Source organism: Sciurus vulgaris, assembly GCF_902686455.1.
Source record: "Sciurus vulgaris genome assembly, chromosome: 9".
Taxonomy (NCBI): domain Eukaryota; kingdom Metazoa; phylum Chordata; class Mammalia; order Rodentia; family Sciuridae; genus Sciurus; species Sciurus vulgaris.
The window spans coordinates 4023144-4044806 of record NC_136469.1 but is presented as its reverse complement, the minus strand read 5'-3'; the positions used below and the strand labels follow the sequence as shown (position 1 = coordinate 4044806).

At 37.3% G+C, this 21663-nt stretch overlaps 1 protein-coding gene across 12 annotated transcripts in view; it reads right to left on the bottom strand.

The window, feature by feature from the left end:
• The window catches only part of BLTP1 (bridge-like lipid transfer protein family member 1), a 191708-nt gene that overhangs the window by 74612 nt on the left and 95433 nt on the right, over positions 1 to 21663 (bottom strand). For all 12 annotated transcript variants that reach the window (XM_079153382.1, XM_079153390.1, XM_079153387.1 and 9 more), the window contains 12 exons: positions 21443 to 21642; positions 19215 to 19412; positions 18256 to 18467; positions 15607 to 15758; positions 15020 to 15170; positions 14717 to 14869; positions 12684 to 12924; positions 11363 to 11505; positions 8518 to 8737; positions 7908 to 8066; positions 6354 to 6529; positions 2864 to 3039 (listed from right to left, as the gene is read on the bottom strand). In XM_079153382.1, the coding sequence (XP_079009508.1) occupies positions 2864 to 3039; positions 6354 to 6529; positions 7908 to 8066; positions 8518 to 8737; positions 11363 to 11505; positions 12684 to 12924; positions 14717 to 14869; positions 15020 to 15170; positions 15607 to 15758; positions 18256 to 18467; positions 19215 to 19412; positions 21443 to 21642 (2181 nt within the window). The remainder of the gene's footprint in view (positions 1 to 2863; positions 3040 to 6353; positions 6530 to 7907; positions 8067 to 8517; positions 8738 to 11362; positions 11506 to 12683; positions 12925 to 14716; positions 14870 to 15019; positions 15171 to 15606; positions 15759 to 18255; positions 18468 to 19214; positions 19413 to 21442; positions 21643 to 21663) is intronic.

Here is a 21663-nt window from a genome sequence, read left to right as displayed (position 1 = left end):
AATGAGAATTAGAACAGACAGAGGAGAGAAAAAGACTCAAAAAATTTGAAAATAATCCATAAGTGCAAAGTAAGAATCTAAAACAAATAACAGTGGCAAGAAAATCTTAAAGACAGGAAACTCAAATAAAAGGAGAAAAAAGTCAAACAACTGAGAGTATGACTAAGCATTTAGAGATAAAAAGCTGGCACAGGCATTGCAGAACCAAAATTACAATTAAAATGCCAAAATATGTATGAATTCTCAGTATGTGTAACTATATTTTTGGAGACAACAGAGATAAGAAGGCTTTTATGAGGACCCATTACATTCCAGACTCTATGGTAAATGTTTAGTAACTGCTTTGACTGTACAACCTAGTGGGAGAGTTACATGTGCTTACACAAAAAATTATGACCCCAAAAGTAATGTGCAAAAATTAACAGAACGAACAATGTGCTACTAAAAACAAACACCAGGTAAGGCTGAAATTAATGACCAGGAAAAGGACAGTGCCCTTAAGGTCTCCAAATAAGTAAGAGTTTCAGATGGAATTAGAGGAGATCTGAGAAATAAAAGCCAATCATGAATTTGTTGTGAGAGTATGCAACACTCAGAACTCAGAAAAATTAAAAGAAATGTTAAGTTCAGCTAGATCAAATGCAATTCAGTTCAGAGACCACAGAATCTCTCTGGGAACATAAAAAGAGAAGTGTAGTTGGAGGAAGGTCTAGTCTTCATCAGTATTACATGTGTTTTATAGAAAGGATGGGGGATTTCAATGTTCCTGTGACATTAGAAAATCCTCAGATATTCTGACCTGAAAAGAAGTAGGCCATAACTATAATTGAATTATGTGTATATGTAATCTATGTCTACCTACTTATGTATAAGCACATAGCACCTACATATCACCTACATGTATGAATATATATAATGTATTGCATGTGTGCAGATATATGCACATACAAATATACTTGATTTTGTGAAAGTCATCTATTACAAATAGAAATAAATAGTTTAGCTCGAATCTTTCAACCCTAAACAGGGAGTATATGTAGGTATTAATGTTTTGCTGTCTAAGTTCAAATCTGAACAAACTTCAATCGCTATGGTGTAATTTAACATCAATCCCTATCGTCATTTAAATGGTAGCTAGTATTTACTCTGAGGACAGGCTTGCTACTAGGTCTTCACTACACAAAAACAGATGTCCATCACAATCACACCCTCAGTCTGTCAGTGACTGGCCAATACATATTTGCTCTTCGGTTTACAGAGATGGCATATAGCTCTGGTGCCCCTTGTTTCCCCGTTATAATCCTCACAGTTTTACAAAGATAAATAATTAAATGAAGAAGTTGGACAACAAAGATGAAGGTCAAACAAAGAAACAAAAAAATGATAATATTGGTAGAGAAATTCAACTCAACATAAGTGGGGTGGTACAAGAAACTGGACCATGGGACCATGGAAATGCTGATTCGTTCACCTTTCAGGAAGCTAGATGTGCAGCCAGAGGAAGTGGTGAAGGTGAACTTACTGACCTACAGGGAAAGCAGGAAGTACGAAGACATTCAGAGGAAGCCCTGCTGGCACTACTCAAGACACTTCATGACATTGAAAAGGCTGGAACCAACCAACGCTTACTTATAAAGGAGTATGACATTTCACCAAAGCACAGAGGAGATGCTCACTCAGTATTCTAAGTTATACAGTGAGAAGGAAAGAACTGTGTAAAATACCCTTTGAGAAGTTTTACAAAGAAATAAAAGTTTAATTCTCAACATTTCTAATGTTTTATATTACAAAGAACTAAGTGTTAATCTTTTCATTTTTCTATACATGCCTAGTAAACAGAACAATTTTAATGTTTTAACAAACATATTTCAAGGTCTTAAAAGCAATTTTTTTTTCTCATTGATCAAAATCAGTTTCAGCTTATAAGTTCACTGTCATGGTATCACACTACTGTGAAAGGCAAGGAGTCCTATATTTAATAGAAAAGAAGGCAATTTGGTGTTCCTGTACTTTAGAAAACCCTTAGACATTCTGACTTGAAATAAAATTTAAGAATGCCAAAATTTCCTACACCTCACTCTGTGAAATTTTATAAAAACTAATTTTGTTAAGTTATAACAAGTATTAAAAAGAATATTTCAAGTGAAAAGTACACCTGGCTATATATTGAATAAAAGTACTCTTCTATTTTACCACCTTGCAAATGCATGAATAGGATTAACTGAATGTTGCATAAACCTTTAGTCATAAACGTCGCCTGTGACCATACCCCGTCCCACTTCCTATTCACAAAAGACCCGACATCAGTCAGGTCCTATTAGTGGATGTATTTCTGACTGTGAAGCAGTTAAGAGACTGCAGATGTCCGTAAGAATACGGATGGCAGCAGAAGATGGCTTTCGTCTCCCACCAGGTTACTAAGCCTCTGGGGTCTGTTTCTGATGGTTGCACTCTCACTGTGACTTCCATGCTGTTCCTAATACACAACACTACCTGCTGCAAGTTAACTCAGAGAACAAGTGAAGAATCCTAAACAGATGTGAAACCACAATCCAAAAGGCCATAAATAGTCCATTACTGCCGGTCAAGTACGTAACACTGAGTGCCTGTACCAAGAAATGCACTTCAGACAACCCTTGTATACGTGCTAGCATGGTATAAAAATGCCTTAAAATAGACCTGTCAATAAGTTAACAAAATGAACACGTTATTCATTTAAAATGTAGCTACTACTCTATTAGATTATCTTCTCATTAAGATATTAAAATTATTTTCTCATTAGGATTAGAAGAAAGCAAATTTAAAAAACAAACAGGAGGCATGATTCTTGCACAAAATTGTACAACAAAATGCAAAAAGACACCTTCTTGCTCTTTTGCCTTTTCTCTCTTTGGCTGTGTCTGAATCCACAATATCTGCTCTGAGGCAGTCCAAAGTCCCGGAAAATGAAAGGTGTTCTCCAAAGTACATTCGGTAGCAGAGTGGCACTGTGTCCTGTGACTGGATGCCTGTATGACTCAGAAGAGGTTTAAAAACAACCTGAAAGACAATGAACATTTGCTTGGTTGTAATAGTCATCTAACACTTGTTTTCTAATGGTCCTTCCTTTATGCGGTTGACTCTGGTTAAATCTCTAGTTCACTAAGAGCTAACCCAACAGAAGCAATTGTATGTGTCCAGCAGTACGGTTCAATGTTCTCTAAGTACTGACCCTGCTGCGAGGTTCCTTTCCTCCCCCCACACCTCCAGTTGGGTGCTGTCCACTGCTGTGCTCAGCCATAGTATCTTCTCCCACAGTGGTCTTTCCCTGAGGCTTTTTAAAAAATCTCTATTTAAATTGACAAGTGTAATTATTCAACAAGACCAAAAGCTACATTTTTAATTGTCCTACATCAAACTTAATAGAAATTCTTCCCTCTTAAAAGTTGAAACCATCCTCCATACCTAATATTAATCATTAATTCATACCCCTGGCTAATCTCCTGCACTCACTAGGGGCTTAGTTCCTGACTGAATTCTTTTTCTTTGCCATCTCAAGTTATCATTCTGAGTGACTTCATCAGTTGTACAGATGAACTGACCAACAGTTAATTTCCATTGTTATGTGACTCCTTGGTCCCCACAAGCTTGCTTTAAACTTCATCCCAGCAACCTCCTTCACTATACATCTCTTCACTCATTTTTCGTGCTGCCTCTGGGGTCCATCATGTTGATCCTGACAGCTGTGCACATTGAGAGAAAAGGACACCATTCCACTCAGAGGTGCTTTACCTTAACCCAAACCTGCAATCAGGTGCTCCGCACTATTTGACAACCTGCCAGGGGTCACTGGTGAGCTCATTTCCCCATTCAGTACTGACGTCACACATGTCTGAATCATCTTACTCAATTTTTAAACTTTTAAACTGATACATAAAAACTATACAAACTTATGGGGTACTATATGATATTTCAAAACATGTATATTATGCAATGTTCAAATCAGGGTAAACATATCTATCTCTACCTCCAACCTTATTTTTTTTTAGTGAAAATATTCAAAATCCTATCTCCTGGAGACTAAAAATACACACGTGCTTTATCATGATCTATAGTCGGTCTACTGCGCAGCTGAACACCAGAACTACTTTTTCCTGTCTAAATGGAACTTAGTATCAGTTAAATGACCATTCCTCATCCACTGGTCTCCTCCTTCCTCCCCAGCCTCAGGTAGCCAACAGTCTACTCTCAATTGCTATGAGAACAATGTTTTAGATCCCACGTAGGAGTGAAATCATGTGGCATTTGTCTTTCTGTGCATGGCTTATTTCACTTAACATAATGATCTCTGGTTCCATCCATATTGCTAAAAATGACAGGATCTCATCCTTTTTTCTAGCCGAATAGCATTCCACTATGTGTACCACATTTTCTTTATCCATTCCTCTGTGGATGGACACACAGGTTGCTTTCATTTCTAGAAAAATAGCACTGCAAAGAACGTGGGAGTACAGACGTCTCTTTGACATACTAATTTCATTTCCTTTGCGTATAAGCCCAGTAATGGATACTGCTAGACCATTTGGTACTTCTAATTTTTCTGAGGAACCTCCATCTGTCTTTCACAGAGAATGAACTACTTCATTTTACACAATTTGTTATTGAACTATTTAATATTCATGTTCTTGGTGGATTTTAGAATCCTATATGTAACAGTATCTCTAAAACTGCATACTGGACTCTAATAAATAAAATGAACTTACCATACACACCAAAACAAACAAAAGAATTCTTTTTCTACTCTCTTTTCTTAAAAAAAAAAAAAAAAAAAAAAGAGGGAGTCCCTAAAAACTACTCTATTATAGAGAAGTAAACTTCACAATAAATTTAAAAATGGCTGACATAAACAAAACATAAGTGACCTCCTTTTATGAGGGAAAAACTGATGCTAATAATCTGCAAACTAAATTCAGTCAGAAACCAAAGCCCCTACTGAGTACACAGGACTCAGCTGAGGGAATAGATTGATGATAAAGATGGCTGGAAGGATGGTTTGCACTTTGAAGAGGAAATAATTTCTTCACTGGGATGGAAAGAAAAAGTGAACATGTGGACTTGGTTCTCAATGAATAAATGGCACCTGTACCTTTTACATAGGGTTTTTGAGCTTCAGAAAAAAACCACTGATGAAGAATGAGTCAGGAGGCAGCTGAGTAAAGCAGTGGGCGGCACCTCCTGGGGTGTGTACCACCCTTGCTGCCTTCCCAAAACTCTTGGCGGAGAAAGTATTTTCTGTGCTTCCATGGTTGGCTCTAGGTCCCAGTACTTCCCAGGGTCATTTGGCTTCCTCCCTAGCTCTTCCACGCTCTTCAGAGGTTTAGGAATGGGAGTGTGTTCCAGCCTCCTTCCCTCCTTCGTGCCCAAAATGACGCTTCTCCATACTCAGAGGTGCTCCTGCCCCACTCTCCCATTTGCCTTCTGGTCAAACCAAAAAACACGTTTCAAAGGATTTTCCTCTTCGTGCTCCACATTTAATCTATCAACCCATTTTGTCTCATTATCCCATTTATGGCACACCTATAAAAATGTCAACTGAGCAACAAATATACTACTTAAGGGTAACTTTAAAATAAATACTTATGTCTTTAGAGTTATATTCTTTTGAGGGAAGTAATAGCTAAATGATTAGTGATAATATTCATTAATGATGTCATTAATATTAATAATATGTAAGCTCTAGGTTATGATTTCCAACCCATTTTAATGCACCTGTGTCAATTTCACTGAAAAATTCAAGAAACTGAAAAATTGGGACTTCAATAGGTCTTGACCTCCATAATATTTCTCCTTTACCTTTCCAAAGCCAGAACCACTGAAGCTCAGGGTCTTATTACCATTAGTGTGAACTACTTCAATAACTCACCTTTCAATTCTAATACTCTAATTGATCCACTTAACACAGGGTTACTTGTGTTATTTCCACATGTATTGTTTTGGTTACTTTCTTTCTTTGTTCTAAAATCAATACCTCCCAACTGTTCACTCTATACAGTAAGTTTGTTCTTAACACTGTACTAAAGACTATGGGAATCACTGAACTTTCTAGTGATGTTACTCACTTTGTTACCAATAACAAAAATGTTACCATATGAGACTCTTTTCACTAATGATCAACTATAGAGGCTTAAATTGCATTTATAATTAATCCATGTATTTTTTTAAAGCTCCTCCTATTTGCATGAAGGCTTTTAGCAAATAGGCACAGAATACAAATCTTAACTAGAACTCCAATGTGCACAATGCTTTCTGGGTTTCAGTTGCTAAGCATTGCCAAAAGAGGCAGTATTATAATTACAGACAACAGACTGGCTCACCTGTGCATCAGCAAGCTGAACAGCAGGAAACCCCTGGTTAGCCTCTTCTACACCTGCCACGTCATCCTGACTGGTGCTATGCTGAGAGTGCGTCCCATCCAACGTATTCTGGTCACTAGACAGGACAGTGTTGAAATCTGAGGCTGAGGGTATCGTGGGAAGATTGGGCGCAACACCTAACAGAATAAAATTCAGTAATGAAATGTAAATTATTGTTAATAAAAACAACATAAAAGGGCACAACAAGGTAGATTCTTTGAAACCTATATTGTAGTGACATTACCAAACCATTTAAAATGAAAAACATTAGTACTTCCAGATTATTTTATACACATGATTTATTAATGAAAAATTAAATTTTCAGAAAACAACAGTCATCCTTATACAACAGTAGAGCCTATCAGTCCAAAATGCACAATTTTAAAGCAGCAGTAGGCTACCACAGCGGGTACAGCGGGGCAACAGCTAGGGTCCCGGAGGCAGAACACAGATGACCTACCACCCTTTCTGTACTCTATATCCTTTTATCATCTAACCCTCAGGCAAAGGACCATGACAGAGGGGAGGCACTCCTTCCTGGCTCTCTGGAACTTTAAGCTACATTCTCTCTGGGTGGGAGTGCAACTTGCACCAGACAGAAGCACAAAGTTTTCACCTTATTCAGTCAAGGGCCAGCGCTATGAACTAGAATTCAGTCAGAACTGAGCTCAGGTCCAGACTGAAGGTGGTTCATGCCAGCCGAAGAAAGGGCTGAGTAAGTCGTTCACATCAACCAGTGTTCATTCTTTCATCTGCTTTGTTTGAAAATCTTCTTGAAATTCAAATATTTGTCACATGGACTTTTAGCTGCCTTCGGTAATCAGCATCAAAGGTTACTTCACCATTCACGTGTGCAAGCACACATACAAGTACACATGTGCATTATATACAAGAAAATAATACATTAAGTAAACTTGGAAAAACAGAAAAGGAAAAGTAGGTCTATGTATTTCTGGATATAGCTACCATTAATTCCTTGGGTAATTGCCTGCCAGACTTCTTCCCACATATACATATTCCTTAAAATAAAGGGCCCTCATTTCTCTCTCCTTGAGGAAAGCAAACTTACTTTACTCTTTTAGTACTCCTTTAGATTTTGCTAAACATTTGTTAAATATAAAGATGGTAGGAATAATAGTTATTGTGTCTCAGAGGGATCTGGGTAATCTAAAAATATTTTCCATACTGTAGGTACGAAATGCTAGACTTTACATTCTTTTCATTTGCTTCCTTTTGGTGTTTTGAAAAATCAACACAATCACACTAAATGGAAATATTAAACTCTTCAAATTCTACACAACTCACATCAAATGTAGTTGCCTTTCTGCAAGCACATGGGGCAACTGTGACTGCTCACCATACTCAGCTGCAATGTTATCAGTGCATATATTTATAAAAGGGGTAATTTCAACCAAACAGTACTTAAATGTCTGACACTTTAATTATCCTTTGAAAAACAGGATCTTGTTATAACTAGATATGCCACTTAGACAGTTAGTTAGTATGACTCAGTACCTGTTGGAAGACTGTTGTGTCCTGCTTTGGTAACAGGAGATTCTTGCACTGCACCACCTCGGTTACCGACAGCATTTGACATCCAGTTATAAAAACTCACAGATGATGGCTCAGACAGCAAGGGATGCTCAGATAACATGTCGGTGGCCACTGTATTTCCTAAAATTAAGGTCTTACTGAGCACAGAATTACACACGTACAGACAGAAAGTATGATTCATGTAATTATTTTCAAAAAGGTTAAAATGTCTTTCTTAGCAGATGTTTTTAAACTCTCACTGCATGATGCTGGCATTTTGATAGTGAGGCATTAATAAACACCTTATCTTTACTGTAACAGGGTAGACACTCTACATTGGTTGGTCAGGCCAAAACCCACACCAAACACCTAGGTTGACTTCAGTTGGTACTACAATTTAAAAATATAAACCAAAGGCATAAAACTACCCAAAAGTTACAAACAATACAATTGTCTTCTAAAATATTTTCCCAAAACATAAGTGCAATAGTTACATGAAAGGTTATGTAACTAAAGTATATATTTAAATAAAGGTGTTTTCAAAATTCCCCCATAAAAGTAAAGTTATAATGGCCACATCCAGGGGACAGACCTGTTCTCGTCAGGGAACTACTTTTCACGGCTGCACTGCTTCTCTGAGGGGTGCCTTCCAGCAAGTTGTGCAAGCTTGGGAAGCTGCCAGTCAGGTAGCTGAGCAGGCTCTCCTTCCTCGGACTCTCCTTTACTGGCATCCCTGCACGTCCAACATGCACTGGGGAATCCGTGGCAGTGTCTCCGCTGGTGTAGCTCAGAGAATGATAGGGATGAATGCCCTAGAAGGAGCAACAAAGCCTTCTTTTCCATGTATATAAAAATGACTGCAGAGAACTACAGCTACCATGACTGCTGCTGTTACTAGCTATTCTTCTCACTGATGCCAGAAGTGATCTTATCTGCTAGGATGGGGTAAATGTGAAATACCTGTGAGCAGGTTCTATAATAATGATGTTTTCTAATAATAAAAATGTACATTACACAGGGCCACTTTTATTGTTATTATAGTGAAGCATCATTCCCTTATTGTAACCGCACATCATTAATTCCCTCCTAAAGGAAGTCTAGTGCAAGTCTCACAGTCCACTACACAGCCTGTGAAACAGATGGTGGAAAATCAAACACTAGTCAAGTTCTGGGGAGCAGGAGCAGGGTAACGGAGCTTCATAAAATTAGGGGTAGGGTTTTTGTGGAGAATATCCCTATGGCCAGTAAAGAAAAAGAAAAGTGGCCTAATATAATTCTTTCCATCATTGCTTATTTATTGAACCAGCAAAGTAACACCCAGGTACAGTCCGTCTTACATAAAAACTAACTGAAAAGTAAATTCACTGAGAATGATCTGTAACAAGATGGATACCATCAAAAGCGAGGTCTAGGAACTCACAGAAACTAGAGAATGGAAAGCCATCTACTTTCACCACCTTCCCGCAGCTTATTTGAGGTCAGCACAGACTTCTACCCAGAAGAAAACAGAGGACTTCTCATAGGAGCAGGGGAGGTGGAGGCAAAGGCTCACAGTGCTGTGAAGCCCCCCGAAGTCCTAGCCCTCTGGGGAAAGCAGAAAGGGCTACACCTTTCACATGGAGAAAAGGGGAGGAAGGATGTCCATGCAGAAGGCAGATGAGCACTTGCAACATATGAAACACTTTGCTAGTAAGCCTATTTCATGCATTATTTTATTCAATCCCCATGTTCTCTAAAGCTAGAAATAATTTCTGGCTCGCAAAATAAAATATAATCTACAAGGGAAAAGTCAGTTGTAATCCCTCTTCTTTCCCAAAATTCTTTACACTACACCTACAATCAGACACTCTGATACCATATGAGTCTGTTTTCTTACTTCTTCATCTACAATGTACACTATCAGAAGTTTGAGTCTTCCGATCAACAGGAAAAAATGGAAAATTCATTTTAATTTACTTATTTATAAGACAATATATTTTCACATGTGCATATATATTTTTCTGTGACCTGCCTATGTATGTGTGTCCTTCAACAATTTTTTTTTTCTTTTTGGTGTTTGGTCCTTTACTTAGTGATTAGAACAAATTCTTTATATTTTAGGAAAGAAGCACTTTGTCATGTGTCTATTTTGTTTACACTTTTTTTTCTGCATAGAAATTTTATAATTTAATGTTGACTATCAATTATTTATCTTACAGATTCTGTGTAGGGATGCAGGTAGACTTTGTTTTAAAACCTTTATTTATAATTTATTTATTTTTATGTGGTGCTGAGGATTGAAGCCAGTGCTCCCCATGTTCACCACTGAGCTACTACTCCAGCCCCCAGCATGTAGGTAGACTTTCAAGTAAAGAAAGAAAAACCACTAATCACTGTTTTCAGAGTTCAGAAAAGCAAACAAGCAGAAAAAAATGATCCACTACAACACAAACTTAGTGGCAGATTCTTTTCTCAGCACTTTGAAAATCTTAACTCACTTACTTCTCATTGAGGAGTTAGCATTGAACCCATTGTACAGAAGAGGAACTGACACAGGATGCAGCAAATAACTTTTCAGGCACAGAACAGGATTTAAGCCAAGACACCCTGGCTACCAAGGCAAGTCTAGCCACTTGGCTAAATGCTATCTCTTATTAAGCATCCTCAGAACTTCTCAGAGCAATGCCACATAACTAAAGTTAGAAACTAACACTAATCCAAACCATATATTGACCATTCACTGACTAAAGGCTTCTTATTAAAACTGACCTTACAAGACTAATGACATTTTCAACAATGATCTTTAGTGAACACTGTATTTAATTAAGCCAAAGAACAGCATTAAGAATTGACGTTAAAGCAGTCCTTACTCAATAGTAATTATTGACAATAAAGTTTCCAAAGAAACACATACACTGGCAGGCATGCTGGTACACACCTGTAATCCCAATGATTCAGGAGGCTGAGGCAGGAGGAATTGCAAGTTCAAAGTCAGCATGAGCAACTTAGAAGGGCTCTAAACAACTTAGCAAGACCCCGTTTCAAAATAAAAAGGGCTGGGGATGTACCTTAGTGATTAAGTGCTCCTGGGACCAATCCCCAGTACCAAAAAAACAAAAAAAGAAAAAGAAAGAAAGAAATGAGATGGATATCATTACCCTATGTACATGTATGATTGCATGAATGGTATGACTCTACATTGTGTACAACCAGAGAAATGAAAAGTTGTACTCCATTTGTGTACAATGAGTTGAAATGCATTCTTCTGTCATGTAAAACTAAATAGAAAAAATAAAAGTTACAAAAATAAATATATATACTAAAAACTACTAATCATTTCAATCATTCATTTCAACATAATGAACGATTTCAATATTTAGGGGGGGACAGCTAATATTAAATTTGGAATTACAAAAATTTAAGTCTAAAAAACTCTAGCCAACAGCAGAATAAGATACCTTTATTTTTAATGCAGAGTCACTGTGAGTATGAGTTTTGGAAAGTTTTCTCATTATTTCAGCTCCAGTTACAGGTCCAGAGCTACCTGGTGGTGGCCGCTGAGCTGTTCCTTCCAGTAGCATTGTGTGTTCACTGACTGTGGCTGAAATGGGTAAAGGAAGAAGCAAGCCAGGTATTACCATACACAGTGTTCTGGTTATATTACCACATTCAATTTTCATTATGTGACAAATTAATGTAGAATCTGGTAATATTTAATCCTTTCTCTTCTTTAGTCCTCAATCCCAATCCTCTCACTCAGTCTCAAAAAGAGAAATAACTTCAGTCTTTCACATGTGACATGCAATGATACAGACAGCAAATACCAGTTCTATCCAGCTCAAAAAGATACAGAATATCATAGACTAACAGACAACTGCCAGTAATGAGAAAGCATATTTACTGTACTACTCTTTCAACCTTTGGGCATACATGAAATATTGGAAAACAAATAAAATCCAGTCTATTCCTTATAACACATTCACTTACTAAACATAATTTTTTTAATGCAGTTAGATAAAATAGTGTATCAGTGTTCTGAAAGCTCTAATTTTAGGATTACTCTTCCCATGACTTCTAATATTTTTTCAAAACATTTGTGATAAATATTCATTGACATCGTGTTATAATAAAAATAAAAATTAACTTTTGGCAAAGAATTAAAGTGTGTATATTCATTTCAGAAATGCACATCCACTGTCTGACACACCACTGTGTTAACAGATCTATAGACTTGGTGTAGGCCCCCAAACTTACTTATGGGTTGAGCATGCACCAGGGAATAAGACAAAGGCTCCTTCAAAACCAGATAAACAAATACTATTTAGAAAGTAAATTTACAGGTTTCACTCAAAACATTCTTGTTATACAAAAGATGTCTCTGTACTGGATAGATCAGAAGAAGGCTATTATATTTCACAAAACTGAACTTTTAAATATCAGGTCAACAAAAAGATTCCCCAAAAAACCATCATGTATTTGGATTAATAAAAGCCATAACTCTATAATTAGGCCATGATATTTTCAAATCTGGGACACAAATCATTTAAATCATTACAAGTACTATGCTATCAAGTTTGTACCATTCAGCTAAAATATCTGCTTGTACTAATAATTCACTGATAACTAAAATAACCAAAAGGGTTTTGATACCCCTTAAAGCAGCATATTAGCTTTATCAGATAGAAGATGCACATATCTAAGCATAAAAACATACAATGATGATGTAAGAAATACCCTGTTAGGGGTAAGAAAATAGGCAGCAGAGGCTTAAGAAATTACCTGCATCAAACTCGAACTCTGCTCCATCAGCACTGGTATCACTCTGAAGACCACCCCCATTATCCAGCCCAAGTCCATCTTCATGTTCATGGTCCACAGCTGCATGAGTTTTCAGGGGCTGAGCTGGTCTGTGTAAACTGACTCCTTTAAAAGCTGGTGTCACCACAATAAACTTCATCCACTGCCTTGCCAGTGCAACCAAGCCTTTCTTTAAAGTTACCAAAGCAGGAAGTCCATCACTCTGTAATAGTGATGTGGGCATATGTCAACTAAAGTAGGAAGATGGCCTTCAAGTGCTTTGCATATATTGTTTATTTAAATATCAAAAACCTCATTTACAGAGGAAAAAAACTAAAACTTAGATGTTAAGCAACTTGTCCAAAGTTACCCAAGATTTCAAGATGACCATAGAACCTGCCATGGCTTGGATACGGTTTGAATGTGTCCCTCAAGGGTTCCTGTATTGGAAGTGTGGTTCCCAGGGTGGCAATGTGGAGGGGTGACGGGATCTTTCAGAGGAGGAGCCTGGTGGAGATCTCTGAGGCGCTGCTCTTTGAATACATTAATATATTTCTGGAGAGACTCTGATTAGTTCTCACAAAGAGGATCGTTACAAAAAAACCAAGTCTGGTCCCTTCCATCTCTGGCTTCTTGCCATGTGATCTTTCCCTCTCACTTACACTCCCACTATCTTGCAATCCACCAAGGGGTCCTCACCAGATAGAAGCTTGGGATGTCCTTGAACCTCCAGAACCATAAGCTAAATAAACCTCTTTGCTTCAGGTACCCAGCCTTAGGTACTTTATGATACAGAAAATAAGCTAATAGAACCTAGTCTTTAAATACAGTGTTGCATATTTCTGCATTAAAACAACACAGCAGTACCAGGTGAAACGGGATACTACACATGACGTGCAAAATCCACTTTACCCCACAGGGCGAGGCCGATGAATGAAATTTTTAGCTATTTTCCTACTAACTCCTTAGCCTAAAGAGAAAACATCTAACTCTTCACTCCTCCTTCCTTCTACCAATTCTTCTTGGTAGAAGAAATGGTCAATTTGAAAAGAGCCATTTACTAAAGGACAGGCTTCAGCCCACTTACTTCAAAGGAATACCGGGTCAATAAGCCCACCTCTTCATTTCTAGAATCAAGTACCGAGGGCCATCCTATGCTTCTCCCTCACACAGGAAGCATACCTGGTGAAGCCTCATCCACGGGAAATGCTGCCATCCTCTCTCTGATCCAGCTCCTCTACCTATACCTAGATGGGTAAGTGTTCTGGAACTTTAAAGTCTTTCATCCACAGTCAGGAAGTACAAGAGCTATGCCAGTCTAAATATCTTTTTAAAAATCCATCACTCTGTAGAGGTTCTTGACCTACACGGCCAGTGGCTTGCCTGGCCACTGATAATACTAAAACTCTGGTTTCTAGTTTGGCTGAATATGTTCGGGCATGCTCCATCGCCAGGAGCCTGGAGAAGAGAAGGGGTATCCACGAAGCTCTAAAACCCTACTTGTGATATGCTATCTGCTTTTCTATAGGCAGAGAGGAATGATATAAATTTTGCACAATTGTATGTTCTTAAATCTTGGTCATTAACTGGCTCTTATTTCATCACACCCTGCTGTGAAATCTGACTCTGGTGATCACTCTCTTGCTTGACTATTTCTTTAGCTTCCAAGACAAAGATTTTCTCCTTCTCCTGCCTCTCTCTCCCTCCTCAGCATTTTGTGTAGCTCTATCCAACCCTCCTATTCCTTTGAACTTCAGCATTTTTTAGGATTCTATCCTTCACCAGTTCCCACTCAGTTTATCGCATGGAGCAATCCCATCCATGTCCACAGCTTCTACTAACATTTTTACATTGTTAACTCCCCAAAACCATCCATCTGAGCACAATGTTAACCACTAATCTATTTCTCTCCAGATTTCTCCTCTGGACTTTCCACATGCATCTCAAATTCACTCATCTCACTGTTGTAGGTCAGTGGTCCTCTTTAAAGCTAACATTTGGTTTCAGTAACTCACCATGGTAGCGTCATCAATGATGGAGTAATTTGCTTGGTGCAGGTAGTGATGCAGGATATTACAGAGCAAACAGGAAGGGTTTTCTTGGAGAAAGCGGGCAACTTTTGTAAGCCTGTTATATTTGCTTCTTAGAGGAAAATGCACACTTTTATTCTGAAACCAAGAAATCACAGACTTAGAATGATATGTTTGGAAGATCCTACAATAAGGATCTCTAGTAACTAAGAACCTTCAGATCTGGTATTTTCCAACAAGGATTAACAATAAGACTATTTTCAGTAACATTTGTACTGAAAGACATACCTCTAATGCTTCTGTCATTATGCATCCCATAACTGCACAAATTCTCAAGGTTCCCTCAGTTTCTAATTTGTTTAAGGATGACTTGAGTTGATCGATGGGAACAAGCCATGCACCAACAGCTGGAGTCGCAGTGCTTAAGAGGTTCAACTGCCTTTTAAAAGCAATACAAAATTACAGGTAACTGTTAAAATTTGTATTTCAAACAACCTCCCATACCTACTAACTGGTATTTTATTCCAGCAAAATTACTTTTTTTTCCTTCTAACCGCTGATGAATTATGAAAAATGGGTAATAGAAAGGAAAAGAAAAATACTTTCACTTGTCAGAGGTGAAAAGAAGAACAAAAGTCTAAGGTAGGATGACAAGCAACAAAAAAATTAAACTGCTGGAAAAAAAAAAAACTGGGTTGCAAAAAGTGAGAACAAAGTCTACACAAAGGATGAAGAAAGGAAGAAAAAGGGTCAACCCTAATACTTTCTGAATTAGCCACACCAGGAAAGCAATTCAAAAGATGGGTGAAGTAGAGCTGTATGCTAACCGAAAAACAGAAGAAATGTCAACAGACCCACACTCTTGAAACTCATACCTAGAAAACGCATGTGTGGGAGACCGCACATTGGTAGGAGCTGCGAAACTAAACCAGATCTCTTTAATGGTCAGTTTCATGCTGCATGAGTCTGGAGGTGGGGGCATCAGGGGCAGATCTTTTTTCAAATCATCAGATTCGACGCCTTCATCCTGTATCAAACAGAATGCAAAAACTTGTTAATGTATAATTCATACCTTAAAAATAGTAATGTAGAAGTTTACTGGTGTTTTAGCGTGAAACCTTCTCGTCCACTTAGGTTTTCACAGCATTCTTACACAAAGCAGGCAATGTGAATCGTGCTCAACCTCAGCTTGAGAGGGATCTATGGAAACCTGAAAGCTCCAAAGAGCACAGCTGTGAAAAAGACTCACATGACAAACTGTCCATCAGGGAAACGAGAACGCAAGGGCTTTGACAGATCAGTCCCTTTGCTTACGGATGCTCAGTGCTACTCTTGCTAGCTAAAGAAAGGGGTCTTAAGACTTGCCAGAGAGCACTTAGCTATTAAACTGAAGAATACCTCAGAGAGTTAAGGTCTTCTGCAATCAATCCACTCCCAACCCCACTTTAACACAATATTTCAAACTGGCAAATAAAGGGTTACAAAAAAATACTACTGCAGCATGTACTTAAATACCACTTTTTACCAAAAAATTCTTAGTTATTTTATAGCTAATAATCTGAATCTATATTGAGAAGTATGGCTGCTACTTTTGAAATATATAATCATCACACTCTTTAATGGAGGGAGGTGAGAAGTATAAAATTAAAGAAGTAATGTCTCCTACCAATTATATCTACTTACAAATCTCTAATTTGCTTTTAAATACTATTAGTTGAGATAAGAAAAAAAAATTTTTTTTTGTTTTGTTTTGGTGGTATGATTAGAAAATGAAGCATATGATGGGCACAGTGGTACACATCTGTAATTCCAGAGGCTTGGGAGGCTAAAGCAGGAGGATCTCAAGTTCAAAGTCAGCCTCAGTAACTTAGCAAGGCTCTTAGTAACTTAATGAGACCCTGTCTCCAAGTAAAATATAAAATAAAAGTCTGGGGATGTAGCTCAGTGATAAGTGCCCCTGGTACCATTTTTAAAAAGAAAAAGAAAGAAAAGGAAGTATGTGTACAAAAAGAACTTAGAATCCCAAGGGTCACAAGTAATTATAACATCAGCAGTCAACAATCCTAAGTGTTCAATCTCTTATTAGCAATTCTGAAATCTATAAAGTTTTGAAAACCTGAGTTAGAAAAAAAGTGGCAATAAAATCTGAACTGATAAGACACTATACTTACCCAATTTGATATTTTTTATTAATGTTGTGCAGAAATATTTAAAGATGAAGCACTGTCTCACATCCCATTAGGAGTTCAGGTAACATGTAGTACATACACCATGTTACTTTTCTTTCAGAAACAAAATCTAAGGTGTAGTGTGGAACAGGCCTGTATTCCTAGTTGCTGGGGGCACTGGGATAGGAGAATTGCTTGAGCATAGGAGGCTGGGATCAGTTTGCACAACACAACAAGACCCCATCTCTTAAAAAATCTATGGCTAGGAGGTAGCTCAGTGATACAACTCCTGCCTCACAGATGCAAGACCCTGGATTCAATCCTCAGCACCACAAAAAAAATATGCAAATAAAGATAAAAAGTCTAATTTCTCAAATATATCTCATCCCATTGGTTTTAGACCAGAAGCAAAGAGTCAGATACTGGGTATATAAAGATACAGAACTTGAAATTTTAAAAAGAGGGAGTTTTATAGGAATAAACAATTAATTATAATAATATGCAGGTCCAGGCAAAGTAGCAACAAATTTGGTTTTAGGTTGACTGCACTTATGGTACCTATGGAACATCTAAACACAGGAGTATAAAAGGCCACTGGACACAGGTCTGTAAAGAGCTAGTGCCAAAAGCATAGCTGGTGGGAAAGAGTGTCATTAAACTGTGGAACTGGCCTATGAAAGGAGTCAGGGAATAGATCAACAGCAAGAAGAAAAGAGGAGCCAACAACAGAACCCTGGGGGACCTCTCACATGCAAGGATGAACTCCATGAGGAAAGAAACCAAGACAAGAGAGAGGACTCAATGAAGGTAAAGCTAGAGAGTCCAAGGGCTTTCAGCATGGAGAGCAGGAGCTCAGAGACAAAGCCCTGAACTGCTGTCATTTCAGTATGCGAGAAGAGAGAAAGAACAGCTAGGTTCTTCCCAACTGTCTTCTTCAGTGAGCGGCCATTATATTTTTAATGTCCTTCATTAAAATGCTAACCACTCCAAAACATAAAAATAAAAAATGACATCTGCTAAAGTTCATTAAAACATACAAGGTCTATCTTTTAAAAATTCCATTAATTCAACAAATATTTATGAAGTATGTAACATAAGCAGAATATTATATAAATACTATGATGGATATACTAAAGTTCAGGCCACACACTGTTTACTTGGTACAGAACATGTACAAGATGGACATAAATGCACCACAGTCCTGGTATACTTGCCAAAAAGCTATCACTTACACTTAGCAGATAGCATGAGTCCAAAACGGAGATGACAAGCAAATACATTCTAGCAATTCTGAATTCAGAGTATAGCTTTCTATGTTATTTTTCCAAAGCATTATTATATTAGAAATTCACCAACTTGTTCATCTGAGACAGAGTTTCCATTTAAGTCTGAGGAAGGGCTTGTCCGGTCACATGGAAGATTATCATCAGAGACATCAGTATTATAGCCACTGCCAGTTGGAGAATCAGAAGAATTATTGGATGTCAGCACTCCACCCCTTTCTGTGGCATGAGCTTTACCCATAATTCCAAAACTATTGTATAAAACAGCACCAGACTGTCTTCCTCCTGTAAAAAGGGATTTATTTGCTAAGAATAGCAGGTATCCATATTTCAATGCTGAACTTAGTCTGTGTAAAATTTCATAAAGATCATGCTTCATCACCAAGATTTTACCCTTACCTATAAATGTGATATATGATTAAAATTTCAGGTAAATAACTGTAGGCATATAACTGCTTATAGCAGTTACTACACTGGAACTAATATTAACTAAAATAATCAATGACTACACCTAAAAATCTTCTATTCAATGCACCTACTTTAAAATATTATTCAATAACATTTAAGAAGCAATATACATTTGTAACTCGGTATTTTTTGCTGAATAAAGAATTAATAATATTTATATCCCAAACGACAAAGCTCTACTAAATCAAAGTCCAACTTTTCAATGATGCCAACTTGCAAAGAACTAGGTGGCTTTATATTTCACATGGGAGGTTTTTCTGAATCACAGATTTTTTTGTTCTGTTTTGTTTTGTTTTTGTTCAAACACTGGGGTTTGGTACAACTGAACACTCTGCCTAGCTATGAATCATGCAACGGAGGGAAAACTTCACTTGAGCAATTGGTATGGGGTATCCATCCCCTGGTAAATAATCTCAGGTACCACACTACTTTCTGCTTTATTATGTGGGTTCAGGTTACTCAAAGTCACAACTCTTTAAAACATTTCAGAAATGGAGGGCCCAACTGTCCCCCACTTAAACAGCTCAATTAAAAAAAAAAAAAACAATAATAAGAAAAACTTGCCTTTTATGGTTAAATTTTCAAGTCCACATTCGAACATTATCCAACCCCATTTTTCTTGGCTGGGACCTATTCGAGTTACATCTGGAACAGCTTGCTGATCTGTTTCATCTACAAAAGTAAATTCATCCAATTCTTCAAGAGTAAATAAAACCTTGGACTTCTCAAAAGGAATAGCAGTGATGGCACAGGTCCCAATATCTATTATCAAGAGAGCAAAATGAATATTTTTAAAGACAGCTGGTTTATACTTATATTTACACATTTGCCACAGTCGCTGTCCTAAAAGGGTATCTTAATATTCTGTCAAAAAAGACAGAAAAGTAAACAAATGAGCCAACTTTTAAAAGAAGGAATCTAAAAGGAAGATTCCATAATTAACAATTGCTCAAAAGTAGTATCAGTCTGAAAGATTATAGGGTATTCTAGAAATGTAGTCAATAAGCTCCTAAAAAATTCAGCTTTATGGTGAAGTAATTTAAACCACTTTTTATCATGTTCCAAAAGAAATTAATTACCCAGCCTTAGGGAAAAACTATTTTCTAGGAAAATTACAGCTTTTCCTAAACAACTTCTATTTAATCACTGCAATTCATCAAAAATGTTGTCCTGACTCCACTGCAAACAGATACAAAATGGAAACCACTGTCCTGAGTGCATGGGAGTTTTTATTATATCTTCTCATTTCTCCAATTACAGATAATGAATACAGAAAAGCAAAATGAAGAATATAAAAATATACATATAAATTTACCACCCAAAGGTAACTTGTTTATATTTGAAGTAAACACCTTCCAGCCCTTCAAAGATCATTTTGCAAATCCAGCTTTGGTTCCTACTTTTCATGCACCAGGAAACCATGATATAATTTTAATAGCTATGTATTATTCCATCATATGGAAATACCTACTTTGCACTCATGATTTGAAAACCTTTCTAGTTTAGAAAGCAAATATTCGCTTACATTTTCCTATATTTTTCTCATTAATTACTTATGCTTGTCTTTAATCCCATGAATTTACTCTAATCCTTACCCTTTAAGGTACCCTTTAAGGTAAGGATTTAACCTTATTTTAACTTTGACTTGTTGATTAGGAAATACAATCAAATATATTGAAGCTCCAAAATTTATGAAAAAATGAATAGCCCCTAACACTGCATTCAGATACCTATTTACTTCACCTCCCTATGGCTAGCAAATGTCATGAGATTACTGAGTATCTTTTGACAGATCTCTAATACACATATAAGTAAAGACATTTACATTTTTCCTACATTTTTATACAACTGTCCACATCCCAGTTTAATTATGAGTTTTTTCTTTGATGAGAGGTACTTCTGGATGATGGATTTCAAAATGATTTAAGGTACTGCTTACAGTCTGAATACCACCAAGTGCAAACAGGTTATTACCAGTGCAAACTATAGAGCTCTTGACATTCATGACACTGTGTTTTATACCAGTTTTAGGACTATAGATTTCAAGTAGAAAATGAGAAGTTTCTTGTAAGCCTCAGGTCAAACATTTTCGCCTCATACATAAGGAGAGTGAAATGAGCCCTCAGAAAGCCCGAGCAGTCACACAGGCCAGAATGCACAGAGGCCATGAAATCTTCAGAACCTACAGAACGCAGGGTGCAAATTCCAGGAACCCATCTGTTCATTCAGGACTGGTCATCCATCCCACACAGCTATCATCTTAAAACCCATTTTCTTTTTCTGGATCAAATCTGACAAACTGAGGTCATTTAAGCTCTAAATGAGAAAATGCATTAGAGCCCAAAATATTAAAATGCTATAAATACTTCTCTCTTTTACTTCACCAGGGACTTTAAGAGGAATGTTGTATCACTCTTATTGCTACCAATCAAAAGTGTAGGCTACCTGGACTTTACTAACATTGCAATTAATTAATTTTCATAAAGTTCTACTAACAGTTTAAACAATTGGCCACTCTCTCTCTTTGGTAATGAGCAAGCAATCAATATGAAGAAAACACAGGCAATTCCTAATTTGAGGCCACATCACTTTTCTTACCAAAGTTTACTTTCCATTCTACACAGAATGTGAATAATGGGATGTTAGATACTATGCCTTCCCTATATGGAGAAATGCATTCCTTTTCCTTATATAATGCTTGAATTGTAGCAATATTCAAAGAGAAAATTCATACGTTTTCTGTTGCAAAATCTTACATTTCCATGAAAACTCTATTTGCTTGTAGAGCCTACCTGCTGTGTCAAGACCCCTGAGTTGACCATGAACTCGATGAACGTGTAACTTGGCAGCAATTTCTTTCCCTTTTTCTGCTCCAGCATTTGATCTGAGGGATCCAGATGACTGAGGTTGCATCTTAGTGGCATGAACGTATCTATCGAAATTTGATGTTTTACTAGGGTCTGCATTATTTGAAGTCTCCTCAACGACACCTCTTCAAGAAAAAAGAAAAAGC